At 42.7% G+C, this 21216-nt stretch overlaps 1 protein-coding gene and 1 pseudogene across 1 annotated transcript in view; both read left to right on the forward strand.

Moving 5' to 3' along the window:
* The window catches only part of CFAP46 (cilia and flagella associated protein 46), a 113954-nt gene extending 93382 nt beyond the window's left edge, over nt 1–20572 (forward strand). Inside the window, exons 47-60 of the mRNA XM_066621430.1 lie at nt 40–173; nt 2799–2980; nt 3610–3722; nt 5174–5355; nt 7383–7547; nt 8187–8260; nt 10244–10304; nt 11912–11941; nt 12857–12956; nt 14890–15002; nt 15995–16076; nt 16614–16750; nt 18879–18962; nt 20433–20572. Coding sequence (XP_066477527.1) covers nt 40–173; nt 2799–2980; nt 3610–3722; nt 5174–5355; nt 7383–7547; nt 8187–8260; nt 10244–10304; nt 11912–11941; nt 12857–12956; nt 14890–15002; nt 15995–16076; nt 16614–16750; nt 18879–18962; nt 20433–20572 — 1597 coding nt within the window. The remainder of the gene's footprint in view (nt 1–39; nt 174–2798; nt 2981–3609; nt 3723–5173; nt 5356–7382; nt 7548–8186; nt 8261–10243; nt 10305–11911; nt 11942–12856; nt 12957–14889; nt 15003–15994; nt 16077–16613; nt 16751–18878; nt 18963–20432) is intronic.
* On the forward strand, nt 9715–9831 carry LOC136646149 (5S ribosomal RNA; annotated as a pseudogene).
* Nucleotides 20573–21216: the final 644 nt, after the last annotated feature.

The following is a 21216-nucleotide window of genomic DNA, read 5'->3' on the forward strand; positions in this document are numbered from 1 at the left end:
AATGAATAGGATAGATCTTTTGTTTGTTTTCTTCCATAGATCTCTCCTGTATGGTGCATTACTGGAGAAAGTAAAATTGACCAACCCCAAAGAGCAAAAGGAACAAAAGGAAAAGGGTGGGCAGCAGAAGGAAAAGGGTGGGCAGCAGAAAGGAAAACCTGTTCAACCTACATGTAAGTAATATTAAGCAATGCAAATGTAACTGTGTTGTTCATAGTTCACGCATTGAAATTTTTGGCACGGAACTATTGTTTTTGTCTGGCCCAAAACATCTATCTGACTCCCCCTCCAACTTTTATATAGGCTCTTTGCTGTCTGATGAAGAGTGCTTCAATGCCGTTATTCTTCTTGCTGGGAATAACACTCCCAGACAGTTAGGGACCTTGTCATGAGGGTGGTGAAATCAAAACACCACATAGTTAGAGGTAGGTTTTTTGGTGATAATAAAATAAAAACACATAACACAACTTTCTGAACTTCTCTTTTGTAAAAAACAAACAAACCAAAAACTCAAAATCAGCATGTATGCATGCATGCATAAATAAATAAATAAAACCATTCTCTAACACCTCTACGTGTACCTGGTTGTAACTGCTGACACTGTAATACCTGTATCACCCTCCTAGTACATTTTTAAAGTGATTGTAATTTATAAAAATGTGCCCTTGGAATAAAAACACCTAATGCCACTTTCTGCACTTCTAACTTTGGAAAACACTGATATCCACAAGAAAAAAACAATTTTCACCCACCTCTACACATAGTTCACTAGCTATGTGACGACATTAGAAGGTCAAGTCAGAACAAGAGCAACGTTGAAACTGGGAGCGCTTTTCATGCCAAAAGTTTCTGCAGAAAGCACCTGTATTTTTAGTTCCAGCCCAGTCTTTATTACAAATGCAACCCTACTGATGAAATTAATCATTTTGATTGCCCAGTGCAAACTTAAGTAGATAGAGCATTGGGACTGCATCACCCTAGCCCCACTGCTCAAAAACTTATGATGTGTATTAGGAGGGCCATTGGGGGATGTGTGCCTCCCACCAGCAGCATGGTGTGCCTTGTCAGTTGTCAAAAAACAGATGAAGTGCCTTGACAATTTTAGTGCTTTGTCCATGTGTCGTGACATGAAAAAACTGGAAAAGCTTGAAAATCGCTGGTCTTAGTACACAAATATCATAACTTAGCACTCAATTTCCAAAATCATTACTATAATTTAGGACTTAATCCTAACCAATTTTCCAGCACTGAGGTAAAGGCAATGCAACTCCAAGGTAAAGGAACAAACAAGGCCTCCGTGAATGCCTCCCAACTGCAGGATTCAGCACATGCCCCACTGGCACAGTTATGCCAGTGCTAGAAATTTGGTTAGGATTGCGCCCTTAATGTCTTTTGTGTGTAGATCCTTTTTACGCTTACATTTTACACAGAAAAAGGTATGAAAACTGAAGATGTCATGGTTTGCTTCCCAAGAAAGTCACTCATGACTAAGCACCACTGAAATCAATGAAGCAAGTTTGTAATAATAGCCCATTCCTAAGCTCCACGGCACCACCAGGTACAGTGGTGCCAAAATGGCTATCACTGCATTCATCAGGGCTGGGGAGGCTGCCAGAACTCTCCTCAGCCCCAGGCCCTGCATTGGGGCTACTTGAATCTACACCAGTTGTTTGGTTAGCACAGACTTGATAAGGCCCATGTTGGCCTTTGCAGCCTGATGCGGGGGACAGAATGTGGCAGAGTAGGCTTAACATAAGAACATAAGAACAGCCCCACTGGATCAGGCCGTAGGCCTATCTAGTCCAGCTTCCTGTATCTCACAGCGGCACACCAAATGCCCCAGGGAGCACACCAGATAACAAGAGACCTCATCCTGGTGCCCTCCCTTGCATCTGGCCTTCTGACATAGCCCATTTCTAAAATCAGGCTTCTGCCAGTCTCTCCCCCAGCCCGCCCTCCCCCCATCCTGAAACACCTCCACTAATTCCAAAAAGCTGCTCCACCCCGTTGTGCTGCTTACCACCAGCAGCATGACTTCATCCTCTTCCTAGTACTGAGGCCCAGCAGTGACTGGCACTGGCCCAGCACTGATGCTCCCCGGGTGCCACAAATGTGTTTAATGGCCTGTTTGTGACACCCTGAGCACTGGGTAGGATTTGGCCCTAACTTAAGTTATATTAGGGTGCAGTCCTGAGGTGCCCTTGGGCCGGCACAGGTCCCCCTTAGTAGGTGGCTCAAGTCTGAGAAGCCCCATTGGAGCTGCAGTGGCTTACCCGGGGGTAAGGCAAAGAGTTTCCCCTTAACTCTGGCTGAGCCACTTTGGGGCCCTATCTTGTGCTGGATACAGCGCAGGCCTCCTGGCCTGCCTGTTCCAGTGCGTGATAGGATTGCATTGTTAATTTCAAAGAGCCTTGGGGCCCAATCTTATCCAACTTTCCAGTGCCGGTGCAGTGGCAATGCAACCCTGAGGCAAGGGGACAAACATTCCCTGACCTTGTGGAGGCCTCCATAACTAGCCTCCCACTGCAGGATGCCGTGCACATCCCATTGGGATGGCTACACCAGGGTTGGAAAGTTGGATAGGATATGGCTCTTGGTCATTACCTTTGGATGTCACCCTGACTTCTACTTCTTCCATTGGGAGTTTCCTTTGAAACAGAAGAAGCATTCCACTTGCACAGAGGAAATTTCCTTTCACAGAGAAAGTTGCTGAAATCAGGATGCTATCTTTTGGATCCAACCAAATATGTCTTTTTAAAAATTGCAGTATTTAATAGACTCGTGTTTTTAATTATCAGTGCAGGCTAAAATTATGCGATCCCCTGTGGATTTTGGTATATTCATGAATTTATTGGAGAAGATAAAGCTTTACAAAGAGGAGAAGGCTGAGCATCTTCAGGATCTAGCATCACTCAAAAAAAACCCGGAAGAGAAAAATGAGTCTCCAAACTTGCTACTGTCATCCATCAAATTAAACACGGTAAGAAAACTAGCAGAAGTTTTCTTTTAATTGTACGTAGAAGAAAAGTAGATGAACTGCTTTTTATTCTTGTTGGTTGGTTGGTTGGTTTTGACAAGTGATATTCAGTCAACATTTTTTTTTCCTCTTGGGATAAATTGTGACAACTATGAATGCAAAGTATGCTGTTGTCCAGAATCTTTTCATTAACATCTGCAGAAGGATTCAAGTATTGCAATTACAGTTATGGTGCCAATATGTCCTTTAAAGAACTTGTTACCAAATAAGGGAGCAATCCTAAACCCTTATGTCAGTGCTTTCCAGCACTGGCATAGCTGTGTCAATGGGGCATGTGCTGCATCCTGCAGTTGAGGGGCAGTCACAGAAGCCTTCTCAAGGTAAGGGAATATTTGTTCCCTTACCTCAGAGCTTCATTGTCCTTCTCTAGTTGCTGGAAAGTTGGTTAGGATTGCACCCTAAGTGATGCATAAAAAATAATGAAACATATATTCAGTGGTTAAAAGTGATTTCTTCTTGAGATTGTTATTCTGCTGATTTGCATTGTTATTCTGTTTATATTTTATGACTATAGATCTCTATCGATCCTTGGCCTTTTAACTTACCTTTTCATTTTTTATTTTATATGCTAGAATATGGAAGATGAAGTTGAGCAATATCTTTCAACAGAATTCCAGGCTATACTGAAAGCTATGGAAGAATACCTGAGACCTGTATTGTCACAGTTTGATTTCTCTGAGCTCAGGTTATTTTTTTTTATCTTATCTTCCCAAATCACTTTAAAATAAGATTTTATATGTATAAATCATTATGTCTTTGCCTTAGTAAGAACAACGTTCAAAGCTAATCTTGGTCTTCTAGATTGGTGTGTAGACCAGGGGCTCTCACATTTTTCAGCCTCTGGAGCCCTTTACACTCTTAAAAGGAGTCTTGGGAAGCCCTGGAGACTCATGGAATCTTGGGGACTCCAGAATGCTGGTGCATGCACGGAGTGGGGCAGCAACAAGCCCAATGCCAAATATTGATGAAGAGCCAGAACAGGAAGGGAATGAGAGCCATGAACAGGGAAGGCGGGATGGATGGATGAGCAAACTGGGCAAGGGGGAGATGGTAACCACTTATGGTATGCTCATGGAGACCCAGTGCTCCTAGGAGCACGCTTGGAGACAGCTGGTGTAGATTGTAGCCTGTGGAAAAGTTATCATATAAATGCTTCCCCACCTTCAGTTCACTACTCAACTAGATTTTGATCTGTGAGTTAACCTTTGGTTATGTTTTTAACATGAGTGCTCAAAATGAATATATGAATGCTTGGAATGAAGGAGAATGAAGATGTTATGTGTCCTTATAAGAAGACCTTATGATTCCCATCCATAAATTAGCTGCATAAGAGCAAAGAGTAAGTGGTATAGTACAGCAGTTCCCAAACTTTTCAGCACCATGACCCACTTTGTCCTCCGCAATCTGTCCATGTGCACTGGGCTTGACTCAGTGCTCCCTGTAGTGTCGCAATGCATTATTAGGAGGCCCCTAAGGCTGTTTCTGTGTCACACCAGGTATGTGACACACTCTATTGGCCTTGATGGGCTCCAGAATTTCCCTTGGAAATTTCCCTTGGTCATACCAGAAGTTGCATCTACAAACAGGAAGATGCTTCCAGCTGCTCCTGAGGGCATTCTGGGGCCTGTGGAGGACAACAGTGTGTGTTGTGGGCCTGGCATGACCCAGAAGCCGCCTCTGAGGCCTCCCAATAAGGCATTGCCTCTCTACAGGGAGCATCGCATCTGGCCCACTGCACATGGAGTCATGACCCCACTACACTGGGCTCATGACCCGTAGTTTGGGAAACACTGGTATAGTGCAGTAAGATACAGCATTGTTATCAAATAACGCTGCAATCCTACACACACTTACATGAGAGTAAGTTCTGTTCAACTCAATGAGTCTTACTTCTGAGTCAGCATGTATAGGATTGTGCTGTAAGCAAATGAAGGTTTTGGCAAATCCTAAATTAATTATTAAGATGGAGGTTTCCCTGTGCATGGTAAAGCTAGATGGGATATCTGGTTCCTACCAGCATCAATCAGGCTGCAGGTAGCGATTGCCATTAATGTTCTTCTGAAAGTGAAATAATTTATTTGAAACTTATTTGAAATTCAGTGAAATTATTTTAAAATCTGCTTTTCATCTCCTCAGGCCTCCAAGTCCAGAAGTTTCTCCAGTTGATTCAGGAAAAACCAAATCAGGTGACTCAGGAAAAACCAAAAAAGGTAGCTCACCAAAAGCTAAAGCTAAAGCAGGTGACTCAGGCAAAACCAAAGTAGCTGAGACAGGGAAATCAAAAACTAAAATTAAGGACAAAAATGTTACAACTCAAGGTATGCCTTAACTGTCAAAATGTATTTATAGTGTCACATTATCTAATACAATTGCCTACTTACTAAATAATTCACAACAAAGTTTCAGATAAATTTCTGTATGTTCAGGTTTGTATAAGATATCAGAATTTTCTACAGCTATGTACTTTCTATGGTTGATAACACCCACACAGTCAGCAGTTGCATTCAGATATCATAGCAAACTGTATTTTGCCATTATGAACATGATTAGCATTAGGCTTGCACACTCTTTCCTACCCTTTTCCCTACCCTGGCATGTGATGGAAGGAAATTCTAAGCTTCCTTTCTTTGTTTGCAGCAAACCATCATTTGCAATTTGTCTGAACCCACAAATTACACAAGCCTACAAAACTGAGGGTCAGAAAAGTTTTTCCCAAACTTTATGGTGGTTTGATATGAATTTGGGGTGCTGATTCAAAAAATGGCATGCGTTTTGCCCTATCATGTCTAGTTTTGGAGAGATAGTATAGCCTCATTAGTGAATGGTTCAAGCAGCTTCCTCATGAGGAAGCCATGATGTAGGCTTCCTACAAGGTTCAAGGTTATAAACAGGCTTCAATTTGGCAAAACCAGGTATTTGCACACAGGCAAAAATTAATGTAAATCCTAACACAAGCTACCCAGATATGTTCTTAGCTAGGATCACTTACAGCACAATCCTATGCATGTCTATTCCATTATAGTCAATGGGACTCCCAGGTAGGCATGTATAGGATTGCAGCCAAAGTTGTACTTTCCTTATTTTCTTCTTGGATCTGAAGGGATTTGTTTGAACAGGCATTCACTTCCTGGATCTTATTACAGCAGACAGTAATGTACAGTTAACTCCACAAATGGTGGAATAAAACGCACCACCTATCAATCTAGCCACCTCCTTTTATAGGGTTTAAAGCTATCAGGATTATCCTATTTTTTATAGGCTACTCCAACAATGGGAGGTCTTAACCCAGCCCCTGCACCTTCCCTCAGCCATGGTGAGGTGGTTTGACCTGACCAATGAACAAAATCAGGTGGGGTGCCAGTGATTCCTGGACAATTGTTCTGTCAGGCTCACAGTATCAGCCGCAGAGACGATGTCAATATACATCCTAGGTTAGTCCTTCCCAGTGGATGCACAGGTTACAGAGTTCATGATGGCATGGCTAGACAAACTGACTAAGCCAAACCAGCACCATGCTAGACACACATAGAGACTTCTGTATTAGGATGAACGATTCCTCTTCACCACAGATATTGACTCATGCTTAATCCTTCATATTGTCATCTCCTTCCAAACTGAGTTTTTAGCTTATATGTTTCAGTTGATCATCAGAGGCTTCCCAATGAGATTTGAAGACATGAAAGTCCATTTACCTCTTCGTTTTATTTAGAATGAGAGAGAGTAGAGGCTCAGTTTATTTGAACAGAAGGAAAAATGCTCCCCTTGAGTAGTAATTGTTGTTACAGCCCAGTCCTATCCTCCCCCTCCCCCCAAAAGTGGGCATCCAGCAAGGGGGCAGATATGAAGGCTTCAGCAGGGAAAGGGATTCAAATTCCCTTACCCTTGCATAAGCCTCTCACTCCACAGTGGGTCTCCTCAGACCTGGGCTAGCCATTTCACTAGCACAAGTCCAAGAAGGGCAGGAGGCTGCTGCCAGAGGGGATAGTATCTGGTGCTCTGTCACCACTGGATTCACCCTATCTTGCAGACACCCCATCCTATTATGCCCCCTTCCCTGCCCAGTTTCACCCCTCCCTGCTCTGTTCCACTCTGTCCTGCCTCCACCATCTTACCTGCCTCAGTGGGTCTTTTCCAGTCTGGCCACATGTGTGGAAAGGCTCTGGCCTTCCTGTCAGCACTACAGTAGCATACTACTCAGCTCGCAGACAGAAAGTGCTTTATGGCTGCTTTTCAGCAGCCAGTGCTGGTGGAACAACACTTTCCACCAGTGCTTTCAATCCATACAATAGGGTATTTAGAGTTTTTCATGTGAATTACTGATCTGCCTTGTTTTTCCTATATTCAGCTGGTACTGAGGATATGGGAGAATGTGTGATACTATTGGCAGACAAATTTCTCATGGAGTTACCTTTGGAAGCTCTGAATATTTTTCAAGAAGAAGCAATAACGTCTGTGTCCAGAGATTTTTCTCTTCAGCTATTCTACAACCGATTACATAAAGAAGAACCAGGTATAGCTATATGTGAAAACATAATTAAAGAATTTCAGGCAATGTTTTACAATACTACAGACAAAACAATATAGTTGCAAAATGTATAAGCAGAATGTATACCAATAATAATATTATACAGCAGCAACGAAGTGTTAAAGATGACAATGAAAATGTTTCAGAATTTCTAGCACTGCATAATTGTGTTTAGCACCTCAAGCTTTAGTTGAAAACTATGAGCAACTCATAGTTTGCAACTAAAGTTTCACCAGTTTTCCACTTTTCCCATGAGTCTTTTCATCTTTTTCTGTTCTGCCATAGGACCCATTATTCACAATGCTTTGTATAAAAAAAGCACAAAAACAGATACAGTGTAAAAGGTGCATGTAATGCACATGCCTTGAATCATGGGAATGCGCTACCCATCAGACATACAACTCACATAGCCGCTTCCCAGACCGTAGAATGAAACTCTTGATGCAGATTTAAAAGGGATGGTCTTAATACACATGAAAATCCATATAGCAAACATACAGATAGCAGGGGAAGAGTGTACAGAGTTAAGTGTCCAAGACATAAAACACATCTCACTGGTTGGTGGAAAAACATCCTAGTTTAGCAAATCTAATTTTAGGTTGATCATATTTTTAATGTTTACAGAAAATGAAGGAAAGAAGGATGCAAAAGGTACAAAGGAATCCAAATCAAAAGGTGACAAAAAGGGTGTGAAACCAGTGAGTATATATATATAGTTTTTATTACCACTAAAGTTCTGACCTGCACATAAGTGTCCTTTGTCAGGATCCCGGAACTTTGTACCTTTATAATAGCTTTAGTTTTGTTCTAATATACATATTGAAGAAAAACAATTGCATAGTGCTTTGCTTGCCCCTTTATTCTCCATATTATACATTCAAAACTAAATGATAGCTATAACACTTTATGATTAAGATTCACCTCACTATTGGTTATGTATTGCTGATGCATACCAGGAAAAAACAACCTAAGTTGCATGTTCCTTGAAAAGTTTTCAGAAAATAAACTAATTTATTAGTAGGACTGACCCAACCCAATAAAGCAATATAGACAACGGTCTGGAGTGGCAGAAATCCAGGGGGTTCAATGCTCACTGGGAAGTCCCTCAAGGGACAACAGCAGGGTCTGAGCTATTGAGGGAGTTATGTGCCACCTCCTACTCCCTTCCTACCAGGTCTCCAGCATCCTACTCTTTCACCTACCTCTGTGAAAGTGAGTGTAGTTACAGTGGCTGCAATCTTAATTACAAGGGACTAAGCCCCTGTTAGTGCACCACTTTCTTTCTCCATTTTTCTGATTTAGCAGGTAGCAACCCAGTCCTACCTAAATCCCTCCCCCCCCCCCACCAATATAGCCATCAACATAGCACCTGCACCTGCAGGGAGCAATTGAGGAGGTCCCCTGAGGAAAACCCTCCACCACTGCCATGAGAATCCTCAGATCTATGCCTGCTATTTCACAGATATAAGTTCAAGGCATGTAACAGCAGTGGAAAGGCAGAGGGAAGGGACTAGGACATAGGCGCATACTGATCCCAGTGATCCTGCCCCCTGATCTGTTCGCCTCCCTCCCCATCCTGCTCAGGGATGCCCTCATTTCTTTCCCTCCCTGCCCCATTCCATCCTCACCACCATCAGACTCACTTTTCTTGGCTTGGCGACAAAACTCCCACCCTGCTGCCAGTTGCAGCATATGCTCTAAATGGCCACTGGAAGCCACTTTAGAACTAAAATGGCTTCCAGTGCCCATGTTCTGTTCTGCTGTCATAAAGCCCTCCATGCGGTGGCCCATTCCTATTCAGGATTTGGCTATAAGTGACTGAATGGAGAAGAGAGGAATTGGCAGATTGTCATCATCCCAGGCTGAGAAAACGAGGCAGAGAACGGAATACATGGGGAAAACCTTCCCTCCCAAGAGGGCACAGAACCCAGTAATTTTTGTTTTTGAATTCAGTCACAGTAGTGTCTACCATCAGTCAGATGTGACAACCCACTGAATTACCCATGAACATGAACTAAATAGGCAAGTGGTAGACAGTCATTTGAACAAATTCCCCAGGGCCCAACACATTACACTAAAGGCGCAGTTCTAACCCCTTATTTCAGTGCTTTCCAGCATTGACATAAGGGAAATGCAGCTCTGGGGTAAAGGACTTAGCAACTGTTACCCTGCACATGCCTGATCTCGTCTGATCTCGGAAGCTAAGCAGGGTCAGGCCTGATTAGTACTTGGATGGGAGACCGCTTGGGAATACCAGGTGCTGTAGGCTTATACCATAGTCTTTCGAGACTGAAGGTTGCCAACCATTCCCTTACTTTGAGGAGGCCTCCGTGAGTGACACCCAGCTGCAGGATGCAGCACATGTTCCATTGGCACTGCTATGCCAGTGCTGGAAAGTACTGACTTAAGGGGTTAGGACTGTGTCCTCACTATGACTAACATTTTGTAACTACTGGATCTACCTGAGGAATTACCTAAAGCAGCATTTTTACTCTTATTTTGACAAAAACAGTGTTATGCATTGCTAATGGCAACTATTGCTAATGGCAATTACAATCCTAAACCTATTTCCCAGCAAGACTTGAAAACTTGCAAGGTTTTAATTCTGAATAAATAAGTTTAGAGTTAAGCTATATTATGTTTTTGAGGCAAAATCAAAAATATTTCTTATTTTACAACAGGTTTCTCTTAATCGTGTCCTGCCACCCAACTGCATCGCAATTGATATAAATAATGTTAAATGTATCCTTTCAAAAAATACTGTTCACCAAACAGAATGTATGTGTCTTATCGTTTACATCAGAGTGGCCAAAAAAGTTGGGTCCAGGGGCCTTATAAGGGTCCCAAGAGTCCCCAGTGTGTCCTGCAGCGCCACTGGTGGTGGGGCTGCTGCTGACGACCAGATGTTGGTGCACTTAGGATATTCATAGATATTTTTGTAATATGTGTGCATCATTATTTTGAATATGGGTATATTGCTTTGCAACAGAGAAAATCCACAAAGAAATTTATATAGCTAAGTAAATCAAGGAATGGTTCAAGGGCTCAGAATCCATAAAGATGCACCAGCAAAAAGTCACTGGAAAAGACACTGTGCTGTTCAGTTGCTCTCTCCCACTGCATATATGAAGAGCACCACTTGAAAAAGTTCCTCTTTGTCCAGTTGAGAGGGGTGTCACTACTACATTTCACCTTAATTACTTACAGCCCAGTTCTACCTAAATACCCATGCAGCAATGCAGCAGCACTGGTGTGGCTTCTGCTGCATGCTGTGGGGCATTTTTGGCTGCTCAAGGTTTCCACGGGGTAACAGGAAATTTGTTCCCTTGCTCTGGGTTAAGCCCCAGCAACCACAAGAGGACAACTCAGACCTGCACCAGAGATATCACTGGTATAAGTCCAGTTGTTCTGTGCAGATGGATCAGACCTGGGAAGGGGGTTTGAATTTGTCATGCACCACCGCCACTGAACCTGCCCCCCCAGGCTCAATCCATCTCCTGCCCTATCTTCTCCCCATTTCACCCCTTTCCCACCTAGCCCCATCCCATTCACCTCTCTGCATTGGGCTTACCTGCTTCAGTGAGCCTCCCAACATTGGCCAGCACATGTGGGAAGGCTCTGGCATTCCCGAGTTTCTCTGTATGCATTTCAGTACATTTCAGTTAAATGTTAATTTAACTGGTAGTCAACCCATTATTGGCGAGTCAACAAGGAACCTGATACTGAATGCAGTGCTACTGAGGTTATAGAAGAAGAAGAAAGTAAGTAGGAAGCAAACATGGATTTAATGTTACTTCTGTTTTGACCCTGAGTCTTGCCCACCAATGTCTGCAACTGAATGCAACAACAGTACTGTCTCTTCCATTCAATTTGGATTAGCAGTTCTGTGGAGAACGCTTGAACTGCAAGTTACCAGCACTTGTAGTCCAAGAGGTCAGGAGTGTAGCATGAAGAGAGTGGCCTTTAAAAAGGAAGTTTGGATGATACTGATATTTAGACTGGCAGGATGGGAAGGAGCAACTCTTTTGTTACATGAGAAGGAGGTAAGCTATGACATGTGCCTTTGATTGAAAGGCAAGACAGTACTCAGACCCTGAAAAGCAAGCGGAAGCTGGTAACCAGGAGCAGAGACAGTGCTGGTGAAAGGAGATGTAGAAAGCTGATGCATTGGGATTAGATCATGAAAGCTAACCTCTAGTCCTATTAATGTTCACTACAATCAAAACCACTGTGAGGTTCAGTGCAGAATTATGGTATGGTTTCTAGGCAGCTGCTGGGTGGGGTGTTTAACTCTCCAGCACTTTTCAGATTAGCATGCTCATTAATATGTTCTTAACTGTGTATCTCAGATGTTGTGGATCCATATAATGAAATGACAGGTAATGTTAATAAAATCTACAGCCTATCATATGTTTGTTATTAAACTAGTTGATTATGAGAAATCAACTAGAACTTTTTTTTGCGCTACCTTGTTAAAACCATTTTCAAAGATTGTCGCTAACTTGTAGGCTAAAAATGGCTGCAAGTCTAAGGTGCTGAATTCATGGTATTTTATATACTCAAAAAAATTAGTCACTTTTTAACATGCATCTTCTCTTTTCAAGTGTACCATTAGGAAATGAGAATATTGTCCTTAATCGTTATGATCCTCACAAAAGCAAGCTAGAGCTAACCTGCTACCTTCTGAAAGTGACAACTATTATAAATTATGCTATTACAGCCCAATCCTACCTCAATCCCCCTGTGGTGATGGAGTTGTGCCGGCAAGGGCAGTGTTGCATTCTGCATGGAATTTTTTGCTGCTGTAGGCCTGGAGTCACAACGGGTCAACTTTGACCTACACCAGTGATATCAATGGTGCAAGTTTGAGTTGATACATGCAAGCAGATTGGCCCCGGAAGGTGGTCTGGATATGGCATGCACTGGTACTGCCAATCCTGCCCCCCTTCTGGGCTCAATCTGCCCACACCTGATCCTCTCACTGCCCCATTCTGCCCTCCCTGCCCCATTCTAGCCCCTCTCTTCCCTCCCTCCACCCTTGTACTGCACCTCCTTACTTCAGTGGACCTCCCAACGACTACTGCCAAAGCCAGCAGAAAGGCTCTGGTCTCGCCGCTGGTGCGCCTGGGTCTTGCGCTGTTGCAAAGCACTTTACAGCGCTTTTGCAACAGTGCATGCTGGCGGAATGCATGTTATGTTGGCTCATCCCCTCAATAGGATTGGGCCATTAATTTTGCATCAGTGCTAGAAAATGAGACACAACAATACCTGACATATCTAATTTGTTAATTCAGAATCAGAGGGTCCTGCACAAAAATTCAAGGCAATCCTAGACAAATACGAAGCATTTGCACTTCGTTGGGATGGAATTATTGGCAGCACGCACTTTCCAAGGTATGAATGTTTGAGCACAATTTAGGATCGTTCTAAACAAATGTCCTATATATTTGTTGATATATTACTAATGAGTAGTGAAAACAAAGGATGTGATCCCACCAAAGGTTATACCAATATTTCAGGTTCTTTATTGTAATAAAACTACTTAAATGAAACTCAAGAAAACAAAGCCTAAAACAGTGGAAAGCAGGTTCCAGAATTTTGAAAACACATGTACAGACATTCCCATAATGCTGATGCAAAGTAATGGTATACCAAGCTGTAAATAATATAATTATTATTTCCTGTTCATATATATATGAATATATGAATGTATATCTAAAATTCAGGTTAACAATTAGTAACAAAACTATTGTATTTCTTTCAGTGTAACATTTCTTATACCTGAGCAGGTAATGCTCAAAGTAGCAAAACTTTGAATATATTGAATATACTATTTGATACTTTATATTATAGATTGTGCATTGTTGTATCACCTTCTGATCAGTGGCGTAGCTAGCGAGGGGTGGGGGTGGTCTGCCCCAGATACCAGCCTTGGGGGGAGTGACACCACAAATGACCCAACATTGCTAACATCGCGGAGGTTATGAATAACCCCATCATGCTATATACCGTTGGATGCAGAATTTTCAGCAGAATGTAATGAACAAAACTAGACTGAAATATCACCTTTTCATCAAAAGTTATTGGCAAAAAACCAGAAACAAAAAAATGCATGGAGCCCTATGGAAAGTGAAACTGAGCCGTATCACACATTTACTCGTGAGTAGGTGAACTTGCCTTAGTCCATCGGAAAGGGCAGGCCAAGAGGAATCCAAAGACACAAGAATGGTTCCTGTACAATGAAAGCAACCCCCCAAAAACACCCAAGAAGGAGGTCCCTCCCTCCAAGTAGATGAATGTATTGAGCCCTATGGAAAGCAAAAGTAAGCCACGCAGTCATGTTTACTCATGAGTAAACAAACGTGCCTTGGCTGCTTGTCAAGGCTAGCTGCATGGTCCCAATCTAATAGAAGTGGAGCTCAACAAATGCTCCAGAAGGCAGCACCCCCTGCCCCCGAAGAATAAAACAGAGGCTTGAGCTGATAAGGTGAATTCTTATTTGTTTTTAGGACTTGTAAAGCCAGGTGGGTCCTGATAGTGCTATGCTTGAAATATAAGAATTTACACTGAACTAGGCACTGGAGAGGGCACTGGGCACTGGGGATATTTTTGTGGAGGGGGTGTTATTGCAGGCAGGCTACAGAGAAGATTCACTTGGTGAAACAGGGCTGGCGTCCCCTTATTTAATTATTTGTTTTCTATAATTTAATTATTTATGATTATTTTATTTTGCTTGATGATGTCACTTCCAGCCATGACATCACTTCCAGGGGTCCCGGACAGATTGTCATTCTAAAAAGTGGGTCCCAGTGTTAAAAGTTTGAGAACTACTGCCTTAATTCAAAACAGGCCAATGAGACATATGGGGGGGGGGGTGACACCCTAGTGACCAAAATAGAGTGGAAATCCTGTCTTTTAGGAATAATACCATCATGTTATATACCATTTGATGCAGAATTTCATCCATTGTTTGTGGGGAAATATTCGCTGCATTTATTTTCTGGCCTTTATTATTGTTCATTTCATGTCATGACTATTACTATCTCTCAGTCTCGCCTACCTCACAGTTGTTGTTGGGAGGACAAAATAAAGGGAGGAACCATGTACACCACCCTGAGCTGCTTAGAGGAAGGGTGGTATAAAAATGTGGTATAAAAATCAATCAATCAATTAAATAATTCGTATAGTGTGACAAAAATTTATGGCCCCCGGGTGTCAAATGACCTAGCTATGCCACTGCTTCTGATATTGTGTTTTGCTCCACAGTATCGCTATAAATTTGATGTACTATCGAAATAAAGTTTTGGGGTGTTGTTTTTTTCTTCAGCCAAACTGAATGGGAACACTTACTGAATAATTGCAGTGTCTTTCTGTTTTTTGGACTGGAACGATTCCTCACTCACATAATCCTTGACAGACTGGTTGCTCTGAACATTTCAGGTGATTAAACCGAAAGTGCCTTTTTTCTCCCTGAGGAATTTTACAAAATTCTGCATATTTTTATTGAAATGCCTGATTGTCTTATCATAAAAACAAGAGTAAATTTCTATAATTGCCACTAAAAGCAGAAAAGCCATGCGATGATCACCTTTTCCTGCCATTTGAATGAGGCATCAGGTGAACAGATTTGTGGCCCCTTCCCAAGTTACCTTCATGACATTGAGGCTGATACAGCGTGGCTTATTTTAAGTCTTTAAAAGTCCTGCACTGCAAAGATAATATCAGAAGCTCCAGACAAGGTGAGAGGAATCTAAATACGAATTTATCCCCATGCCAGCTCTGCCCCTTGTTAAAACCTCTGATGTGGGTTGTGGTTACAACATTGATTCCTCCCCTGTGGGCTAAAGCTTTTGATGTTAACTTTTTGGAGCAGGCAGGAGCCATGCTACAGCAATTTGCGTCTTGTGCAGGTTGTACGAAAATGGGCCATTATGTAAAACATGTCGTAACCACTGTAGTTCCATCATTCCTTGCGGCATGTTTAATGAAAAATGGTAGTGAGTTTTTCTTTGGAATGTCAAGACATCTTGGAGTGACATGTCTTTCAAGGGAATAGGTTTCTCACCTTTCTTCAGGAATACATAAATCTAACCACATGGAGGTGAACTCAGAAGAAAGTTCACAGTGGGAGAATGTACAACTCCCATGAAGAATTGTTAATTTCACTTAATCCCATGCTGCAGAGTTTTTAAAACATTTACTGGTTGTTTCTGTAAAACAAAGATAGCAGTAGATAGGTTAAACATAGGTCATAAGACAAAAAATGAGAAGAACATAAGTCATGTTCTTATTTAATTCCATAATCAGTAGAGAGAATGCAAGAAAAGGAATTTGTAGAGAATTTTTTTACTTAGTGAATGCAATTGATGCCCACTTTCCTCTAAATTCTACTGAAATAACATTATTGTTTCCGGGTTTGTGTTTTTCCTCAGACTGTCAGCTGATGATACTTTCAGAACTTGTGCATTCAAAATTAAGTCATGTGCGTGTGGCAAATCTTGATTTACATAAAAGGTAAAATTAGACTTTTATTCATTTCTAACACATTGTCAAGCTAATAATTTTAAAGGCATTTACACAGGTAAGCTGGTATAAGGGGCAGGCGGTGGAATGGGGCAGAAGGGTCAGGAACGGGAGCGTGTCTAGGGGGGAGGGGGCATATAGGAGGTGGAAGAAGGGAGAGAGGGGTGGAGTCTGGCAGCAACAATTTGTACCAGTATTCTAACCACGTTCGCTCTCCTTTACTCTCTTTGGTTCTTTGCCAGTAAAATGGATGGCACAGATCTGAGGAGACCCATTGGGGCAGCAGAGGCTTACCCCAAAGTAAGGGAATGGAACAAAGTAAGGGATAACCAACAGGCAACCATAGTATGCTATGTGATTTCACAGCTTGAAATCATTTTGCTTTGATGAAAGACTTACTGATGAGGAACAGAAAAGGAAAACAGTTCATTTTATTGCAACACTTTCTCTTGCAACTTTTTTTTCAGAACATTCACAAATGCTTGTACTTAGGATTTTCATTTATTAGTTTCTTATTTCCTTCCTTAGCTCTTTACGCCTGTCTCTGGAAATGCCCACAGAGACAGCCATCATTTTAAGTCTTATTGGAGTGCATTGCATCATAGTCAACCAATGGTACTCTCACCCAGAAGAGAATACAGCAAGACTGGAAAGCTTCTGTGAGAGTATGTACTTAATAGCAATCTTTGCATAAAACATCTTCAGCTAGTACTTAATACTTAATGCTTTCTTCTGAATAGTAGTAGGGCCCAGATCTATCCAACTTTTCAGCTCTGATGCAGCCCTGAGGTAAGGGAACATTTGTTCTCTTACCTTGAAGAGGCTTCTGTGACTGCCCCCTCACCACAGGATGCAACGAGCACCCCACTGGCACAGCTGCATCAGTGCTGAACAGGTTGGATAGGATTAGGCCCTTGGTCTGCTTTTAGGTGTGAGAAAATAAAGCTTGTAAACTCAAAAAGGTCCTACAGCTATAGTTTCCTCTGCATCTTGGAGCCCTGCATGCTGCAGAAGATTCTGGAAAGTGTGTTACACTACCCTCCCACTTTATGAAGGAGTTGCATCCACAGTACCTGTGTCCTCATCCCAAGGGGGAGAAAGTAGCATTGAAAGAGTTTGTCTGAGACATTCTGAGGGGCCTATTTCCCCTTAACAGCCCAATAGAGACGGAAAGACTTGGTTGCTGTTTAACAGCAGTTTTACTTACTATTCAATCGAGATTCCACAATCTGTATGCTTTTTATACTGCTTTCTGTCAATCCCAATACAATTCTGGCAATTGTGCCCCCCCTCCTTTTCCCTACCACTGTGATGTTATATCACAGCACCACATCCCTCTACCAGCAGGAATCAATTTCCTTATGTCACTCAGGGAGGCTAATTTTCTTTGCCCTTCCTCCTACTCTCTCTGTCCTGTTCCTTCCTCCGGGTTGTCCTCCTTCTCACTGAATCTCAGGTGATCCTCCTCTGCTGGGATCTTCCTCTACCTGGCTCCCTGCTTTGATAAAGCTTGCATCAGTGAACCCTCCCATCACCAGCGCCCAAGACTGCTTCCCCCCTCATTCTCTTTGTGGGTTCTCCTTGTTCTAACTTCTGTGCCCCCGCATCTGGGTTTCTTACTCTCTTCTCTGCTTTTCCCCATGTCTCTCCCAATTCACCCTCCCCACCTGACTCTCCCCAACCCCTTTTTATCCTCCCCTGGGGCCGCCCATCTTCTGCTGGGCGGCCCCATCTTGGAGCCCTTCAGATCTCATGAGCTCAGAGATCTCAGAGATCTTCTTGTTGCACGGTGATAGAAGGGCACTGGCCAGACTTGTCAGGCTTCATCATCATTCCACACTAACTGAGAATGTGTCGTCTAGAGCACACCCAGTACTCCCCTGCAACCATGCATTTTAGGAAATGATTGGTAGTGATGAGGAAACCTCTGGGCCTCTGAGAGGAATTTTATCAGGCTGTACAAAGTTTCTTTTGGGCCCCTTCCCAAAGAGGGAGGGGGTGAAACAAAGTGGAGGGTGGCATTGGGGATGGGCAGAATGGGGGCAAAACAGACAGGAGAAAAGTGGCAACAGCCAGAATAGTCTTTGGAGCCCAGGTCTACCAATCTTTCCAATGCAGAGTTCAAGTCTGTGTGCCTGCTCGGCATTGGCAGCTAGATACAGTAGTACAGAAAACCAAACACATTCCTAAGTCTCTCTAAAATCTTCCAAATGTAGAAAATCATTGTAGGAGATTAGCATCATCATATTTAGGCTCACACTAGAATGGAAAGTGTCCTGTGAATTCCTAGAATGAAAGTGAATTCATAAGCCAAAGAGAGTACATTTCCTCCTAGATGTGACTTTGTTAAGGAATGTACGCATTCCTGGGCCTGGTGTGTATGGCTTGTGACTGTAGTTGCCACCGTGTGGGTGAGATTGGAAAATGGAAGATCCCAGGAAATTTCTGGGCCCCCTCCTTTGGCTCCTGGGCCCCCTTTCTGAGCCTGGGCCCAGGTACAAATTACCGTCTTTACCCTCCTCTCCAAGGCCGTGCTATCAATATCTCTTCACCGAGGGATCCTAGATAAACCATGGTTCCTAGAAAACCACAGTTCTAGACCATTTAAGAAGCTTAAGGATGTTTCCACTATCTCCTCAAAAACAAACCGTCATGCTTTGTAGGAGCTTAAGAGCCAGTGCTATGGGGACTTTGACATGCCCCTAAGACTGTTGATAATGAATAAGATTGAGCTATGTTCCTGTGTTTTGTTCTGTGGTTATTTTTATAAAACCACCATTTTTTTCTTTTTAGATTTGTTAAAAGTAGGCAAAACAACTGGGCAAGCCATTCGTATTCTTCAAAGGAGTAAGACTGCAGTGGAAGACTCACTTAAAGGTAAAATTAATGCCATTTCATGAAGCACAGAAACAGATTTACAGCCTAATCCTAACCTGTACTGACACAGCCAGGCCACATGGCCTGTGCTGTATCCAGTGCAGGTTAGGAGGCAGCTGGGGGTCTCCTCGGAATAAGAGGATATATTTCCTTTTGCCCCATGTCGATTCCCAGCCTGCCCTATAGGGCTTCTTGGAGCCATGTCAGCTATTTAGCTAATGCAAATCCAGGAAACCTAATGTAATGCCAGGACAGCTGGAAGGGGGTTAGGATACAGCCGAAGAGGCCTCTGCCAATTGCACCCCCCCTCCTGGGCCCAATCCACTACCCATTCTACCCTCCCCTGCCCAGATGCACCCCGTCCCTGCCACCCTCCCCATACCCCTGCTCTGCTTGGAACCTTGCCTTTTTGCACTGGTGGCCCTGGGGTCATGACGCAGCACCAGTGGGGCAGCACAGGCCTCCCTGCCAGCGCTGCTGACCCTCAGATCATCACAGATGTGCCTTATGTGACACTCTGGGCCAGCACAGCAGCCACTGCACCAGCCAAAGAGGACGTTAGGATTGCATCTCTTAAATATTAGCAGATCAAAATCTTACATCATTTTCATCTCACCATTTCTTGTTTTATTAAAATATAATCATATTCTGTAGCAAAGGTGCCTGAATCGCTGTGCGTCTGCTAAATATGAAACTTCTTTTCCCTTACTGAATTTGCTAATCCTATATTGCAAACATGAAGTCACGCTTCACAACAAAATGATTTTAAAAAAACACAACCGAAACATATCAGATGCTGTAAAAAAATATCAGGGCAGGGGGAGACGCTTTTTCCACAAATATATTTTAAGGAACGTATATTTGCATAGTATTTTCTTCTCTGCAGAAGAGTTCCAGGGTTAAGTGCAACTGTTCTACTGAATATCAGCATTGTGTTGAGTCAGCCACATGAAAGTGTGAACTGACAACTCCATCCTGAATTGAGTATTAGCAATAGGGTTTAACTAGATGAGGGCCACTTCATGCATTTTTTTTTTTTACGATATATTTAAATCCCACCTCCACATCTTGGTGAAACCCAGGGCTTTAACTGTGGCTTACAAACCATAACTAAATCAGCATTAGAAACTGGAGTTCAAACTTGCCCCCCATTCCTCTCCCCTTCCCACTCCAACACCAGCCCCCACCACTTACTGGCAACGACAGCCTCTCCAGACCCTGCTGCCCTGCGCGGCATCTCTGCAGCCTCTCCAGCAGCAGGACAGAAGTGCACAGCTCTATGTGCTTCTGTAAGGCCATTTACAGCAGCCGAAAAGCACACATTGGAACACTAGTTCCAGTGGCAGAGAAGGGGGTAGGATTGGGCTGTAAATCTCTTCCGTTGGAAGCACTGTGACTTCAAAACGCCTGAATCGTACCCTCGGTTATTTAGACAAGATTTTGACCCTTTGTCCTGAACTGCATTTCTAGTGGACTGTGATCATATGGAGTCTCCTGAAGACAAGAAAGAAGACCAGAAAGAAAGCCCCATAAGGCTCACCCATCCTTCAGTTCACGCATCAGCTGTTAATACTGTTTTGTATGGGCTGCCCAACATGATGTTTGCATAATTCACCACCGATTGTTTTGTCTAAAATGTGTATGTGGAAAAAATAATGGTTTGGTTTTTTTTGTTTTGTTTTGTTAACAGTTAGAATTTAAGCAGCACTCGGTGGATCTTTTGAATATGAAACATTGGCAGTAAGCTAAATATCACAATTGTTTTGTTATTAAACATTTTAATTACTTGGATTTGCTCTGGGGTTTTCAATGAAGAATTTAGGTTTATGGTTTCCCCCTCCCCCCTTCTTTCTCATGCTTACAAACTCAGGCTGCAAGTGTAGCCCAATAACAAACTTTGGTGTATTTGAATAGTTATTTATTACATCATTGCTTTGTACATGTTATATCATAGGCTCAATTTCCATGGTCTTCTCCCACAAAATTTTCAAGGAGAAGAATCGTGCAAGCAGGTGTCTACAATTCACATTGTGTTTCCTTTTCCACATTATTGTGGCACTGTTGTATCAACTGGGTGATTCTGTGGCTCAGTGGAAGGATTCTTATTTTGGGTGCATAAAGCCTCAACTTTGAAGTTCAGTATCTCCAGTTAAAGATCTTAGGTAGCAGGATGGGGAAAAGACCCGTCTCGGGACCTTTTGTCTCGGGACAAAAACAGTTTTGTGCTAGACCTGCTTCCTTTCAATGTCTTGAA

This window comes from Tiliqua scincoides, chromosome 3 (genome assembly GCF_035046505.1).
Source record: "Tiliqua scincoides isolate rTilSci1 chromosome 3, rTilSci1.hap2, whole genome shotgun sequence".
NCBI lineage: Eukaryota > Metazoa > Chordata > Lepidosauria > Squamata > Scincidae > Tiliqua > Tiliqua scincoides.